At 35.7% G+C, this 17575-nt stretch overlaps 1 protein-coding gene across 1 annotated transcript in view; it reads right to left on the bottom strand.

Annotated features, from left to right (window-relative positions):
* Positions 1 to 17575, bottom strand: part of ap3b2 (adaptor related protein complex 3 subunit beta 2) — a 32319-nt gene that overhangs the window by 6319 nt on the left and 8425 nt on the right. The window contains exons 2-18 of the mRNA XM_079859786.1: positions 17423 to 17498; positions 13928 to 14002; positions 13632 to 13727; positions 12530 to 12690; positions 11423 to 11489; positions 11162 to 11344; positions 10643 to 10822; positions 9342 to 9439; positions 9089 to 9143; positions 8669 to 8740; positions 8435 to 8497; positions 7425 to 7557; positions 7013 to 7122; positions 6759 to 6935; positions 4457 to 4643; positions 4139 to 4257; positions 804 to 918 (exon numbers count right to left, since the gene is read on the bottom strand). Coding sequence (XP_079715912.1) covers positions 804 to 918; positions 4139 to 4257; positions 4457 to 4643; positions 6759 to 6935; positions 7013 to 7122; positions 7425 to 7557; positions 8435 to 8497; positions 8669 to 8740; positions 9089 to 9143; positions 9342 to 9439; positions 10643 to 10822; positions 11162 to 11344; positions 11423 to 11489; positions 12530 to 12690; positions 13632 to 13727; positions 13928 to 14002; positions 17423 to 17498 — 1967 coding nt within the window. The remainder of the gene's footprint in view (positions 1 to 803; positions 919 to 4138; positions 4258 to 4456; positions 4644 to 6758; positions 6936 to 7012; positions 7123 to 7424; positions 7558 to 8434; positions 8498 to 8668; positions 8741 to 9088; positions 9144 to 9341; positions 9440 to 10642; positions 10823 to 11161; positions 11345 to 11422; positions 11490 to 12529; positions 12691 to 13631; positions 13728 to 13927; positions 14003 to 17422; positions 17499 to 17575) is intronic.

The following is a 17575-nucleotide window of genomic DNA, read 5'->3' as shown; positions in this document are numbered from 1 at the left end:
AACGTAGACTATTTGACCCTATGAATCACCCGTAGTTCAAGCCAGGGTTGCCAGGTCAGCAGTTTTTCACTGCACCAAACATTATTTGTAATGCCTCTCATCCAATAAATCACAAAGAGCTTTGTGCCTTGTTACTTGTGATTAAAAACAAATTCTGTCCTTTTTATCACGAAATTCAAACAATAAATGTCTTTTCTTCCACTTTAAAATAAGTTACAGCACGTAAAAACATGAATGAACATCAGAAGTTATGATGAAAGATACAGTACAACTCACAACTCACTTAATCAGTATTTAAACCATTATTTTATTTTTCAAAGTTATTTATTTGAGTGTAATTATTATATCTAAAAATAAATACCAGTTGAATATAATAGCTCTGTTGTTAATTTTAACGTCTAATATTATAAAATGAGAAAGTTCCCTGTAGATTTTTTTTTCCTTGAGAAAATCAAACTATCGGTGTCGGTGTCGGCTGATATCAATCTGAATAATCGGCTATCGGTATCGGCAGAGAAATTTTGTATCGGTGCATCTCTAGTATTTTTTATTAGCATTTTTTGTGCTTATTAGCATAAGTAGTCGTTAGCTTAGCAACATGCTAATGTCAAAAACGAATCAGTGTTGAGTCTAATAAATAGTGTACTATTTTATTTTTTTAAGCCTACATTAGCTTAGCAAAATGCTAATATCAGGCTCTATTGAAATCTATTGGTTTTTGGTTTTATATGTAATGACTAATTGACCATTAATGCAGTTGTTGGCATGAAGACCATATTATGATATATTTTGGCCACAGTTACCGCTATCTGCTGATTCGGTCGGGCCGGATTCTCCGTCAGAGTCCGAGTAGAATGGTGTCTCTACTTTCTTCTCCTTACGATCCTTCCGGCTTGTGCATTTGCTCCAATCTGGAATCTGCAAAAGATTTCGCAAAACACCATCAAAATAAGCTCAAATACACCTGGAGAACCTAACCAGAGAGAGAGAGAGAGAGAGAGAGAGAGAAAGAGAGAGAGAGGTTCATATAACGGCCATGAATGCCTCTTTACAAGCATCAAATGTCTTCGTCTACACTCATACATTAATATGATTAAGTTTCTTGAGACCTGCATCTCTCTCCGCTCAGCATTTGGTGTCTACAACAGGGAAGGTTGTGCATTCATGGCCACTTTCATTCTTGTTGTGTACGCTAACACGTATAATTAAAGAAATCACATCCTAAAAAAAAACACCCAAAGACCTCCAGCACTGATTAACCCAAAATTAATTTAACTAGAATTAGCATGCTTTAACGGATGTTTAGGGCATAAATTAGCGATTAGCAACTAGCATCAGTGCTGTAGGCCATTTCTGAGGTGTTTTTTGAGGATTCTGGTCTTTAATCATAGAGCAAGGGCTGAGGAAAGGGGAAGGCTGATCTAGCACAGTACAGACGCTACGCTAGGCTGGTGGCAAAAGCTCTTTGGGTCTGACGCTAAGGGTGACTGACAGACTCACGCTGGTTAAAGTGGTGACTCTTTCGAGCAGCCTAATAACCTGGCAAACAGGAAAGAATAAAAAGAAACGCAAGAATGATGCTGTGAGATGGCCAGAAGAAGAGGAAAGAAAAGAACAGAACAGAAAAGAACAGAAAAGAAAGAAAAAGATTTAAAAAGTACACACAAGGATTCAGGTTGCACTTGTCAACAGATTAGCACGTATATTTGGATGCGTTTCACATCCATATTTCGCTAACAGCTTCAGTCAAAGCAACTGAAAGTGTTAAGGCCCGTTCACACCAAGGACCATAACTATAACTATAAAGTTTCATAGGTATAACAATAACGACACAGAAGAACGATATCGTTGGAGTATTTTTTTCCAGCTGATGAACGATGAAAACATTGACAGCCAATCAGAATCCACCCGAGTCTAAAGAGCGCGAAGGCTGCAAACGACGTAAGCATTGCGCGCTTATAATAAACAGGACATTATCGTCAGTTGGTGTGGACACTAATATAGTTAACGTTATAGTTATTGTTCTTGGTAAGAATGGGCCTTTAGGGGGGAATTCACTAAGAATGAATAGCATTATTTACATCCATCTGCACTGTTTTAGCATTCAGTTTATTATGCAAATTTGGTAACAACGTAAACACGCCCACAAATTTAGTGCTGAAAGCAATTTGCACAATCACAATCTTATGAATTGTTTCTAAGTGCTATAGGTGGTAACAAATGCAGCAGATTACCGCTAACTGACATACTCTACCGGGACGGTCAACCCAGTCTCACAGGAAAACGTAACTATTTTACAAAGTGACGATTTCATATGAATTCACGTATCGTATGAATCGTAAAAAGTAATTATGAAGGTCCTCCCATAACCACACCCCTAAACCACCACTGGGAGTAAGCAGATCATACGAAAACATACGAACGAGAATGTACGAACTCATACAAATTAGTCACCAATAAGCCAAAATGTAAAATAGTTACGGATTGCCATGAGATTGTGTTGGGACGGTACAGGCACCTGAATCAGCCCTTTAAAATGCAGAAAGTCACCGTTATATTGCTTTTCTCCTTCATGTAAAATGCTCACAGACATTTCTAGATTTCTGTAGGCTCATGTGTAAATAACACACAGGTATTTGCGTTGAAAAAGTGTCTGTTTAGTGAATTCACCCCTTTATTTTGAGTTTTCAGAAGGTCTCTAATCATATACTCAATATGTCAATAACAAATCTGTATTAAGATGAAGTTTTAATGCTTTGCTGAGCATTTGGTGTCACAGTAATGGAAGTGCAACATTAATATGAAGGTTTTGTGATGTGATGGTTTGCAAGGCAGGAAGTGAGGTCAGCAGATTTCAGACTGAGATGCAAAAACACACACTTTAGTACAGTAAGGTCGAGCTGGGTGGCCCGACTACACAGAGGACAGAGAGAGAGAAGCCACTGCACTCTTGTGAGCACCTCTCTCCAGTCTCCCAGGAGACCGATTCGGCCCTCACTGCTGTCTATGACCTCCTCCTGCTGCATAATATGGTGGGCGGGGACATAAAGAGACAGACAGACTGTCAAAAAGAAGATGTGGATGAACATTGGCGGGGATATAACCAATAACACACCCATCTATTAGATGAGAAATCTGCTGTGAGTGACGAGTGCTTTATGAAATAACAAAGATGATTATGCTGACAAAAACCTGAAGCTGGAAACAAGACCCTGACTGATCAGTGTGTGGTGCAGACCTCATGCATATGCAGATTTGATCATGGAATATTAATCAGGAAGGAGTGGCATGTGGGTGTGTCTGTTCTAGAACTCTCTGTGATTGAATGGACAATTCTAGAACCACAATTCTAGCTTTTTAAAGCATTCGGACAAAGGATTTTGTTTTTTAATCGTTTCTGCTCGAGGGAATGTTCAAGTTAAACTCTATCAAGATTTACACGCTGTTAATAGAGTGCAACAGTGAACAACAACTTATTCGGTGGCGTTGGTTCCGGAAGTTTTTGTGCCATTAATTTTTCTCATAGAGAAAATTACAAACTTTGAATTGAAGCAAAAAAGTATTTGAAAATTGGACAAAAAGGCAAAGGTACAAGACTGTGTTTGTTGCGATTCTCTGATTGGCAGAGATTTCTCGGCAGAATCATGGGTAATGTAGTTTCTCATCAGGAATTGAACGTGGTTATTTAAAAAAAAAAAAAAGTTTAAATAATGTGGTTAATGTTTCATCAAAAGAATACACCATCAATTAATAACCTCATAGTCCACAGTTCTGATTAAAAATCAATTCCATCATGGTGAAAATGAACGGGATATTTACTTCCGGAACCCGACTTTTTCGAAAATTATTATTGACACATCAACCAATAGGGCTGCAGGATGAGTAGCTCCCACCCAATTGAAATGCAGAGTGTGTGATTAATGCGATATGAGGGTGGAGTTATGCTAATGAGCGAGGAGAGTGAGCGATATAAAAGTGATTGAGAGTAGCATGTTTTTTTTGTTAGCGCTTTGGGGTGTTTCTTTGGGAGGTCTTGCATGTTGGAGCTCCCTCTGGTGGTCTGTAGGAGAAGCACCCCTGCGCCCTCTGGCCCTGCCTCTGTCAGAACTGTTCTCCCTGCACACACAGAATCCTTCACCTCCACGTTGCGCACGGACGGGTCAGGCGCCGATTCGGGCCAGTCGGGCAGCTCCTGGTATCCGCCGGCTTTGGCGTTCAGCAGATGAGACAGTGATCCCAGCTGGAAGTGATCTCTGTCTGCAAAAATCACAAATGAGATCTCTTTAATGTCTCAATTGTCTCCTGCTCCTCAGATTTTTCTTCTGAGGGCCTCAAACTGTGCTGAGATTACCTTCAAATCTTAAAGTGAACTCAAATATCTACCTCTTTCAACTCTTTATGTAGACATTTTAGGAGAAACATCTGAGAAAAACTTGAAATATGGGTTAGGCGATACCTTTAAATGGAGACTCCAGGACGGGGGCGGGCTTGAGCGCAAGGAACAGCTTCTTGGCGTATTTGCTGAGAGCGCCGCTCTTATCGGTGGGAACAATTAGCTGGCGGATGAAGCGGGCACGATCTCTGATATCATAGTTTTGATCATATTTCGCCAGGTTCAGTACATACTGCGTCAACAGTTTAGTCTGAAAGACGGAAAAGAAAAGGAAAATGCATTTTGTCTCAAGAGTTTCATGCCTCAAAGGCAATGTTCCATGTGTGTGTCTAAATGATATGACATGCAGACAGAAACTGTCTCGCTTGATTAAACAATGACTCCTGTTGTGTCTCTCCAGCTTTCATCCAGACTGATGCTCAGATGCAGGGTTATTATAGTCTACTGAAACCATAAATACACATTTCCGTTTCTTGAAATAAAATAAACATTAACTGAAATAAAATAAAATATAAAAAAAAACAATTGCCAAAGCCAATTTCCAGTGGAAACCTTCCCGCCCGCACTAAAATATAAACACTTACCATAGAGAATCTGGGTAAGAGAAAAACATGTTTTGTATGAAGCATTGATGATGCTTTGAACAAAAAAAAGTTACATAGTTTACCTTTAAGCAAGTGTCCTGCACATTAACTGTACATTTAAAATGTATAATTTAGAACATTACTTAAAAAAACCTGGAACACTAAAAAAAAGCATTTATTTCGCTTTCTAACACACTTTACCATGAGATACAAAGAATAAAATCCTTTTTTTGTGCATTGTTGTGAGACTCAATATCCTATCTCTGCTTTAGAGAATAAAAATAATCCATAATATTTTAGATAAAATACATATTTTAGTCATGTCCCCATGTTTCACTCAGCCCTGTATTGTCCTGTGCACCTCCACATAACTTCAGATCGTTTCAGGGGTTTCCAGAAAGCTCAAACTATCTTCCAACATCATTTTTGGAAAACACTGCCAAACATCGGTTATCTGGATGTCTTAAACTGACTTTTCATGTATTTTTAATGTGAAAACTTCAAATTTTAATGCGTTCGATTAATGTTACTGCCAATTTAGTTGTGTTGCATAATGCAAGTTAGCTTGCTTACTGCTAATGTGTGTTGCATTATTTATCCTAGCATGTTAAAAACAGCAGTAAACAGTATGCATAAACAAGTATGCATATAGTCAGGGTTATTAAACTAAAAAAATTGAAATAAATTAAAAATTAAATTAAAGGGATAGTTCACTTTGAAATTAAATTTTGGTATGTTTTAGCTTACCTCAAGGGCATCCAAGATGTAGGTGTCTTTTTTTCCGCAGTAGTTTCAATTTTGATATTTTTAGGTCAAACCGTTCTTGTCTGTCAGTCATTTAATGCAGGTCTATGGTCACTGTCTCAAAGAGCATGCACAGAGAAGTCCAAATTAAAACAATTCCCCATCGTCCAAATTAAACAATTCCCCATCGTAAGTACACATTGATGGCCTAAGACACGAAACGAGCGGTTTGTGTGAGAAAACGAACAGTATTTATATCATTTTTTAACTCTTTTACACAGCCACGTCCAAGTGATCTGAGGGCGCGGGCGCATCCTGCTGTGTGACGTGTGCGCAGACTGGTGCATAGATATATATACACTAGATGTCGCCTTGCCAAGGGCATTCGTTCCAATGAACTGCCGTAGCCAAGGCGACATCTAGTGTACCAGTCTGCGCACACGTCACACAGCAGGATGCGCGCACGCCCTCAGATCACTTGGACGTGGCTGTGTGCAAGAGTTAAAAAACGATATAAATACTGTTCGTTTTCTCACACAAACCGCTCGTTTCGTGTCTTAGGCCATCAATGTGTACTTACGATGGGGAATTGTTTAATTTGGACGATGGGGAATTGTTTTAATTTGGACTTCTCTGTGCATGTTCTTTGAGACAGTGACCACAGACCTGCATTAAATGACTGACAGACAAGAACGGTTTGACCTAAAAATATCAAAATTTAAACTACTGCGGAAAAAAAGACACCTACATATTGGATGCCCTTGAGGTAAGCTAAAACATAACAAAATTTAATTTCAAAGTGAACTATCCCTTTAAATCTAAATATTGGATAAAAAACTAGATTGCCTTGAAAACTAACTGAAATAAGGCTAAGCTGAAGCACTAAAATTATTGAATGGAAATTTATTTTAAACATATTCAAAAGTAATAAAAACAAATGTATAAATATACTAAATTTACTAATTGAAATAAAAAAATGGTATAAAAATTCAGGTTGTTAAAAAAATATATTTTTAATACAGTGTGTCTTCGCTCACCTGTTTTGAGTTCGTAAGATACAGTTTGGCAGCCAAATTGATAATCTGCAGCTTGACGATGTCCTCCTCGTTGGTGAAGGTTTTGGCCATCTTTCTCAGGACGTCGGGGGAGATTTTGGGGACGTGCTCGCAGTACTCGCCGATCAGCCACAGGATGCTCGCCCGGGCCATCGGCACCTGAACCACAGGCACATTATCAGGACTACGGAGACAATCTGAAACGTGAAAGTGTGCGGTTCGGATCAGAACGCTACCTGGATGCTGTCGATGAGTTTGGCCATGTGTTTGATGATGTCGCTGTGTTGTTCAGGCTGCATCTGTAGAAGCTTTTTGATCACCACCACCGATTCAGCCACAACCAGCTCTGAAAACACACAAACACCAATGTTATACAAAACACACACTAAATATTACTCAACATTATCAGACGGACATTGCATTGCATATCTCTGTTTTTTTAAAGCATGTGATGGACCAATTTCAAGCATTTGTATGTCAGAGGCTCATATTTTTCTTCTTTTGCATGATAAGAACCTCTTCTGACATAAGAGCTAATAACTTTTGATGTCAGCTTGAACGGCGCTCACTTTATGGATAATTAATGATAGCCTGGGCATTAAACACAGTTCGGTTGCATTAGCGTCGTGTGCGAACACACACTCTCACCGTCTCTGTTGGACAGCAGCTGTACGAGGCCGTTCAGACAGGTGTCTCTGACCTCACCAATGTTTGTAGCACAGCGACCAATGGCCTGAATGCTGGCCGCCACGAAATCCTTATCCATGCTCTTAATATACGTCTACAATACAAAAAGAGAAATACATCATTATCCCTATTCATATATAGAGAGAAATATACTGTTATCTACAATCGTAATATTTTTTATATATATATTTCAAACTTTTTTTATTCAACATGAAGATTTTAGGTTAAAATGCATCTGTGTATTTTAGATACTATGGTTCACCATTTCTCTTTCTTTTCTTCATCCACCTTTTAGTTTGCAGTTTTAGTTTAGTTCATGTGGTGTGACAAAATAATTTTTAAAAGTGCAAATATTTCATGTCTCTAAAAAGTCTCTAATCTTAAACTGCAAACATTGTTTAATATTCATATTTAATTTTGAAGGAATTTCATATAGTAAATTTAATATTAGTTTCAAAAAGTATACACTACTGTTCAAGCTTGGGGTCAGTACGATTTTTTTTTTAAAGAAGCAAATTTTTTTTTTCAGCAAGGATGCATTAAATTGATCAAAAGTGACAGTAAAGACATTCGTAATGTTATGAAAGATTTCCATTTCAAATAAATGCTGTTCTTGTATCATGGTTTCCACAAAAATATGAAGCAGCACAACTTTTCAACTCTGATAATAATCAGAAATGTTTCTAGAGCAGCAAATCAGCATATTACAATGATTTCTGAAGGATCATGTGACACTGAAGACTGGAGTAATGATGCTGAAAATTCAGCTTTAAATCACAGGAATAAATTACATTTTAAAATATATTCAAATAGAAAACAGTGCAGAGTTAATAAATGCAGAGCGTGAGCATAAGACATTTAAACATTTAAAAAGAAATCTTACTGATCCCAAACTTTTGTAGACTTACATTATATTATATTATATTATATTATATTATTAAACCATAAGAACAAAAAATGTAAAAAGATACCTGAAATTCTCTCAGGATAGTGGAGATGTTCGTCTCATTAGCCAAATTAGTCAAAACCTCCAGCTGTGTTAAAAAGAGAAGATAAAATCATCAGTCCAGCTTTAAAACACTCACAATATCTGAAACAACACTCTTTAGTGAAACAATTTCATGACATAATATCTCCGCACAGAGTTTCTTATTAAAACTAACGCTTTTCAAAGTCAGATGTGCTTCAGCTGCGTGTCTGTTCACCTTGAGAATCTTGATCTGCGTGGGGTCTGTGGAGCGGATATAAAAACTCTTCAGGTACGGCTCAAACATTCCCTAAAAGACAAACACACAGCATATTCAAACACCACAGCATTCATCTAAATGCTTGCATACCTTACATTTTTTTAATACTGATTGAATTTTTATATTATATTATGCCTTTTTTTTGTTTTTATCTGTCATCTTTCAAGGACAAAGCAGTGAATGTATAAAAGCACCACATGAGGGTCTTCAGTTTAAATATTTCAACTATATTAAAGCCTTTTCATATGATTTGCACCGACATTCATCAATGTATTGAACAATGAGGAGTAAATCATCCAGCTTCAGATCAAGTGTTGTAAGATGATCCACAAAGTCAACGTGATGCATGTCCTTTACAGTGTCATGTGAATCGCTCACCCGTCTCTTGATGGACATCGTAGCCACGTTTTGAAGCACGACGTACTGCACTTCACTACAGAGACACAAATCACACGGCGACATCAGTGACTAAACAACATATAATTCAAAAACCTTCATGTGTGTTTGAGAGGGACAATTTTATTTCCAAAAAGAGGCTAATTGGAGTGACGCATCATCCAGTGCCAGTTTACCTGCGCTAATGATAACATCAGCCGATGGCCGTACCTTACATGGTCAAATGATCACTCACCTGTGACTGCGCATTAACCTGACCAAAGCCTTGGCAATGACGCCCACCTCTGCTTTAGGAGCCAAGTGGAAGTACAGCTGAGCTACTGCCATCACCACCTAGAGAGAGAGAGAGAGAGAGAGAGAGAGAGAGAGAGAGAGAGAGAGAGAGAGAGAGAGAGAGATTTATTATGGTAACGGCTGAATGAACATCAATTATTCGTTTAGAGGTCATGTGTGAAAAGGTCTCAGCTTCATCTTCACTTTGTCAAATTAAGGAGACTGTAAGAAACGTTAAAAACTGATGCTACTTTATGTGAACAAGTGTTTCAAAAATATTAAAAGCTAACCTAATAATTGACAAAAACTGACCTTAAACTAAAATAAAATAAAATAAAAAACAAACTTATTAATAATCAAAACTAACAGGATTATAATAATAGTTGAGAAATGGCACTGAACTAAAATACATTTGCATGACTCCAACACTAATTAAAACATTAACATTTTTATCCAAAGCAACTAAGTAAAAATGTGGGGGGATATAAAAAGATTTTGATACACATACATTTTTTATTATGTACGCAAGTGGATTTTAAAATAAAGAACAATAACTGTTATAAACAAGGTTGTGTACCTCAGAACTGAATCATAAATTCCAGTTAAATTCCTGAATTTGAATTACATTTAAATTGAGGTGGAAAACAAAACAGAATTGTAATTGAAATTTAAACTTTTTGAAGTTTTGACGGCATTGGAAATGAGTGGGAGATGAAATTCATCTAGTGGAAGCATTTGGTACTGCGCCCAAACAAAATCTTACTGAAAGCTCATTTTATGAGACGTCAACCTCAAATTTGAAGCACAACTTGTTTAGATTTATGGCTTTTGATTTTCTTACAGTTTTTGAGTAAAACATGCTTTGGAAAATATATATTTCATATACAATTTTAAAATGGTATTTTTGCACATGTTTCATAATAATAAACTTAAACTTCTAGAACTTTTTTCACTTCAGCAGGACAATGCTCAAAAAGTGATTAACAGGTAATAAATGGATCATAACTATATCATAAATATAATTTAGTACCATAAAATCCCCATAAAAATACAAAATATTAAACAAATGTATCAAACTAAAATAAAGTACATTCATTTCATTTAAAAAAAAAAAAATCTGTCATTTTTGACCGCCACGCGAGCAGCACCAGAGGGTTCAATTGAAAAATTTGCCTAAATAACAATTTAAATGTTAGGCAAATCATTAAATAAATAATTCTGTTTCTAAAAAGAATTGATTGAGGAGAAGTGTGTGTGACTCACGGCAGCATTGCGGCTCTGCAACAGAGGTTTGGTGTTCCTCAGCAAGAGTCTGTGATCGGGGTCCATCACGTACGGCTTCCTCTTCGGCAGAGCCGCCGCCTCGGCTTTCTTATCTTCATCTTCCTCATCATCATCAGAGGCGTAGAACGCCCTCTCGCCACTCTCCTCTAACAGAGACTCCTGCGCATATACACACATGTTGATATGTAATTACAAGTGGATTATTATTATCTTAAATTGTCTTAATTAATTACATGACATTAATCTATCACTGTATCTATCCACATTACTATATCTATATATCTTGCTGTCCTTTTTCTCTCTGTGCATGTGTGTGCATGTGTGTGTGTACTGTATATATTTTATTGGTTTCTTCCTTTGTATAAGCTACTATATCATGTTTTTATTACAGTATGTGTGGTTTGAAGAAGAAAAGAGACATTGTCCAGGGAAAGAAGTGTATTAGTCCTCCTCAGATACACACACACACACACACACACACAGATACGTGATACTCACGTTGACGTTGGGGTTGAGGAACTGCGTCCTGGCGTAGCGCGTTAGCATGTTGATGATGACCACCTGACCCCACTCCTCCACGTCAATCAACAGGTTACACAGCTTACGGTAGTTCTTATGGATCAGATCGATGCGGTCCGGACACACTTCCTCAAACGCCATCACCACACTGCCCGCTACCAGCTACACACACACACACACACGTCACATTAGAAGTGATGATTATATGTCAGGGCTGTCCTGAAATGATCTGTCACTCACTGTGGTCTTATCAGCCAGCAGCTTCTCGATGACTTCAATAAGCTGATCCTTCTGTTCTGGGTCTAGACTGAATGAAGGAGAGAGAGAATGACCATCAGCTTCGTGAATTACTTTTACTTTTATTGAATACTGAACATTTAAAGTAGTCAAAACTGCAAGCTAACATATTTAGCTACAACACCAGAAAACTTAATAGATACAGCTCTTGATTGTGATTGGTCAACTGCATTTGTGAGGTCAAATAGTTTTCTTATATCATTCCAGCTTTCTAAAGAAAATGATTTCAATCCAAATAAATATTTAATGTTCATTTATTTATTTATTTGCTAGTGGGATATTAAAGGTTCGAAACTGATTATACATTATGTTTTACATGCTTAACTGCAGTCAAGATTAATAAACAAACCTATATAAATAAATATAATAATAGAATACATTTAATAGAATAATAGAATATAATAAGGTTATATATATATATATATATATATATATATATATATATATATATATATATATATATATATATATTATATTATATATAAAAATGCATTTTATATAATAAATATGATTTTATAAGGGAGAAATAAAAAAAAATGTATTTATACTTTTATTCAGCATTAAATCGATCAAAATGAACTAAAAGTAATTTCAAAATTAATCATCAAACAATTTTGAAAAAATGTATCATGCTTTTCATAAAAACGTGAAGCAGTGCAACAGTATTCAACATTGATAACAATAAGAAATGTTTCTTGAGCAGCAAATCACCATATTAGAATGATTACAATGATTAGTAATGATGCTGAAAATGTAGCTTTGATCACAGGAATAAATTAGATTTTACATACCGGTATATTATATTCAAATAGAAAACAGTCATTTTAACCTGTAAAAATAATTCACATTTTAACTGTTATTATTACTGTATTTTTAATCAAATAAATGCAGCCTTGGTGAGCAGAGGAGACTTGTTTCAAAAATATGTAAAAATGTACTGACCCCAAGCTTTTGAATGGCAGTGTAACTGAATTGAAAGCAGTTAGTTATTTCTAACGCTGATTTGCAGGTGAATTTGTGTTGTGAGACACGACGCTTGTTTTCTTGTACCTGTGTAGTTTGGGTATGGCATGAGCTGCGGTCTTGCGGACGTATGGAGACATGTCAGACGCCGCCTCTTTGATGGCTAACATCATGATGGGCACGATGATGGTCACTCTGATGCTGGACAGCACACGCAAAGCGCTCGCACGGATCAGCTGGTTAGGGTCCTGGATCAGGGGTTACAATGAAAATAATGTCATTTATTGAGAACTAATGCTTCAATAATGTGACTTCACACACCAGAATTAAAAATGTGACAGGTATTTCCTTTATCTGAACACCAGAGGGCATTTTTGTTCCCATATGACACACTTTTGCAATATGTTGCATGTTTAGTAAGCATTTAGCTGCATCACTATTTGCATTTGCATATATATATATATATATATATATATATATATATATATATATATGATGCGAACAGCATGTAGGGTCTGTCGTATCAAAACAACGTTATAATGTAATACTACTACATACTCAAAACATGAGTATGTAGCATGCTTGTTAAATGAAATAAATCTGAAATAAAATAAAATAGAAATATTATATGCAAAACTCCTAGAAAGTAAGAAATGTTGCCTTGGCAGTTGAAGTTGAAGCACTTAATTAATTGGTTGTAAATAAAAACTAAAACTGAAGTAAAAACAAATGAAATCTAAATAGTAGATCTGATAAAAATTAAACAAATTACTAAAAATTTAACTAAAATGAAAATATAAACATAAAAGCTAATTCAGAATATTAGCAAAAACTATAATAGTAAAAAAATAATACTAAAATAACACTGGTACAAACTTGATCTCTGGGTTTATTTTGCAATAAACTATAAAACAAAACTATAAAAATATCAAATATTTACATTTATATATTATATCATAGAATTTAAAATGTACTTCTTTCATATTTTTACATAACTGAATTGAAAACACGGTGATAAACAACAGCATTAACTAATATATAGTTTTAATACATCCTCAAAAGAACAGTATGCACTTTTAACAGCAAATATGCAGTACAGACTTTTATGTTCTTGATATTATGAAAGAGATTTTTGGAGGGTTTTGTACGTTTTAAACCCTGAATAATGTTTTTGTGTGTGTTTCAGGACCTTCAGTCCTCTCTGGAAGGTGGAAATGGACAACAGAGCGAGATCCTGCTGTTCTTCAGCGTAGCGCACGAGATACACATACACCAGCTTCTTCACCTGAGAGAGAAAACACACATATACTGGTGAATAGAGCTCTGATGTGGCGTTTCATGTGGTTTTGTGACTCAGCACTTGAGCTCAGAGTGACTCATGAGCAGAACCACGTTGTCATCGCATATTAACACAAGATTAAGGTTTAATAACACCCAGAAAAGCTGACTTCATTTAAGCACTGAGCCGCTTCCCGTCTCGCTCACCTCGATGTTCTTACAGGCCACGTTCTTCACCACTGCAGGGAAGAGGTCGGACGCGTTCTTCCCCCGGGCGATCATCTGTGGGACAGCACACACAAACAGGGAGATATTTAGATGTGGAAATGGTTTGATTCACTTATACTGTGACCTAAAAAAAAACGTTGGACACTTAAAGGGACAGTTCACCATCAATTCATTATAAATGTCTTTACTGTCAATTTAATTGATCAATTAACGGCAGGGAAGAGAAAACCTTTGGACACTTAAAGGGACAGTTCACCTAAAAATAATTCTGTCTATATAACAAATGATGAAAGAATATACATTTTTGGGTGAAATATCCCTTTAAGTCACAATTTAAACTTACTTTCATTTGTGAGTTTTTTTTAAAGAAATCACAAACTATATATATATATATATATATATATATATATATATATACTAGATAGATAGATAGATAGATAGATAGATAGATAGATAGATAGATAGATAGATAGATAGATAGATAGATAGACAGACAGACAGATAGATAGATAGTAGATAGATAGATAGATAGATAGATAGATAGATAGATAGATAGTAGATAGATAGATAGATAGATAGATAGATAGATAGATAGATAGATAGATAGATCGATAGACAGACAGACAGACAGACAGATAGATAGATAGATAGACAGATAGATAGATAGATAGACAGACAGATAGATAGATAGATAGATAGATCGATAGACAGACAGACAGACAGACAGATAGATAGATAGATAGACAGACAGAAAGACAGACAGACAGACAGACAGACAGACAGACAGACAGACAGACAGACAGATAGATAGATAGATAGATAGATAGATAGATAGATAGATAGATCGATAGACAGACAGACAGACAGACAGATAGATAGATAGATAGATAGATAGATAGATAGATAGATAGATAGATAGATAGTAGAAAGATCCCTTTTTTCCTTTAAAAAAAGGCCCACACTTTCGAACAGTAGTGTATGTAAAAAAGTCTCCTTATGAAAAAGAAAATCATATATATTTCTTATATAAATAATATAAAAATACATTTATATTTTATAAACATATTACTTTCACCTAATCTAATTTATTTATGCGACCAGATCAGATCAGAAACAGGATAGCATTACACTACAATACAGAACGTATAATAAAACACCAATTAACTACAATGAATCAGAGACTTCCAAGCACCAGTTATGAGAAAGAGGGCAATTTTGTTTCTATGATGAAACTGGTTGCATTTGTTTGCAACTGGACAAGAACACTTTTTTGTAACATGTACTGATGGATCATTCACAGTAAAAAGCAAAAAAAAAAAAAAAAAAAGGATGACTTGAATCATTTGCGTTCGGAGCGATCCTGAAGGAATCATCGACCTGCTGCCGCTGCCACCTGTGCTCTGTGAATGGAAACAGTATCAGGTGGCTGTTCGTGGCTTCCGAGCTCTGAGTGATAAATATTTCATTCCTGATCTAATCCTACACAATAGAGAGACACTAAAACCGCTCATGAATATTAAACGCATTACGCATTTCTGTCCCGTTTCCAAAGCGGGACAGACCTGATGCAACAGTTACAAAGCAGCGAGAGTCAAGGCTTCACCAAACACACAGCGACAGCGGCATTTACTGCCCACGATTACAGCCTTCTGTCTATTTACTCAGTCATATAATTACCGACATGAATCCAAATATCTCTTCCTGAAACGCTAAACAATCAGGGTTTTTTTTTCTTATCTGACTTAGTTTTCCATGTATATGACTGTTTTCTGGTTCTGTTCTGTTCATCATTACAGCTAGAAAAAACTAAACCTGGTGTCTCGGAAGGGATGCTGGGACTTTATTGCCAATTATGTCAAATTTCACAGTCCAGCTGTGCATCAAACAACATTGGTGCATGAGACAATGAAATTTATAGAATTGCATTGTGGGACACATTACCCAGCAAACGGCGCTCTGCTTTATTTGGACGCTATAGTTTCCGCCACTGAATGAAATATTTTAAAAGATAATTGCAACTTCTTTTCTCAGAATTGCATGATATAAAGTTGCAATTGCGATTTATTTTTTAACTCACAATTCCGACTTCATAGCACTCAACTCTGAGAGAAAATGTCAAAAAAATCAGAATTGTGAGATAAGAAGTCTTATTTTATTCAGAAGAAAATTGTTTATTCAGTGGCGGAAACAAGCTTCCATAAACAAATGGGGGTGGGAAAAATAAAACCTAATTCAAAGGGAAAACAATTTTATTTTTCTCACCCCAGTGACAGATATTTTTTCTCGTTTTAAGCAAAAACTCACTTAATTTTGATTAATTAAAAAAAAAAAAATGATTTGAGATTTTATATCTCAAATATATGGAAGCTTGTTTCCGCCACAGAATAAAACATTTTAAAAGATAATTGCGACTTTTTACCTCGCAATTCTGACTTTATTTCTCAGAATTGCGAGATATAAAGTCAGAATTGCGAGATATAAAATCAGAATTGCGAGATATAAAGTCAGAATTGCGTGAAATAAAGTTGCAATTGCGTGTTATAAAGTCAGAATTGCGAGATATAAAGTCAGAATTGCGAGATATAAAGTCAGAATTGCGTGAAATAAAGTCGCAATTGCGTCTTATAAAGTCAGAATTCTGACTTTTTTTCTTGCAATTGCGACTTTATATCTCACAATTCTGACTTTATAACATACTTGCGAGTTTATATCTCGCAATTCTGACATCTTTTCTCAGAATTGTGAGATATAAACTCACAATTGTGAGATATAAAGTCCAATTCTAAGGAAAAAAAAGACAGACTTTTTTTTTTTAACCTCAGAATAGTTTGTATCTCACAATTCTGACTTTATAACACGCAATTGAGACTTTATATCATGCAATTCTGACTTTATAACACGCAATTGCGACTTTATATCATGCAATTCTGACTTTATATCTCCCAATTGCGTATTATAAAGTCAGAATTTCGTGATATAAAGTCGCAATTGCGAGAAAAAAGTCAGAATTGTGACTTTATAAGACGCAATTGCGACTTTATTTCACGCAATTCTGACTTTATATCTCGCAATTCTGACTTTATAAGACGCAATTACGACTTTATTTCACGCAATTCTGACTTTATATCTCGCAATTCTGACTTTATAAGACGCAATTGCGACTTTATTTCACGCAATTCTGACTTTATATCTCGCAATTCTGACTTTATAAGATGCAATTGCGACTTTATTTAACGCAATTCTGACATTATATCTCGCAATTCTGAGAAATAAAGTCAGAATTGCGAGATGTAAACTCGCAATTGTGAGATAAAAAGTCGCAATTATCTTTTAAAATGTTTTATTCTGTGGAGGAAATAAGCTTCCATACAAATAAATGTATCTTGATTAAGAATTTTTAGATATTTGTATTGGAAAACAGGACAAAAACAACAGTAGTAAAATAAAGTTTTGAAGTGTGCGTGTTTTTCTCACCGCTACGATGCGTTTCATGGCCTCCAGCTTCAGGGAGTCTTTATTACTGTCCAGCATCTCCTTCAGGTCATCATGTCTGAAGATGGAAAACAAAAAAGACAGAGGTTTTATCAACTGTTCTGGTTCTCTATCATTTAAAAATCTCTGAAAGCT

The sequence above is a fragment of the Squalius cephalus genome (genome assembly GCF_949319135.1).
Source record: "Squalius cephalus genome assembly, chromosome: 23".
Classification (NCBI taxonomy): domain Eukaryota; kingdom Metazoa; phylum Chordata; class Actinopteri; order Cypriniformes; family Leuciscidae; genus Squalius; species Squalius cephalus.
The sequence above is the reverse complement of the archived record's forward strand: the minus strand, read 5'-3'. Positions and strand labels throughout refer to the sequence as shown.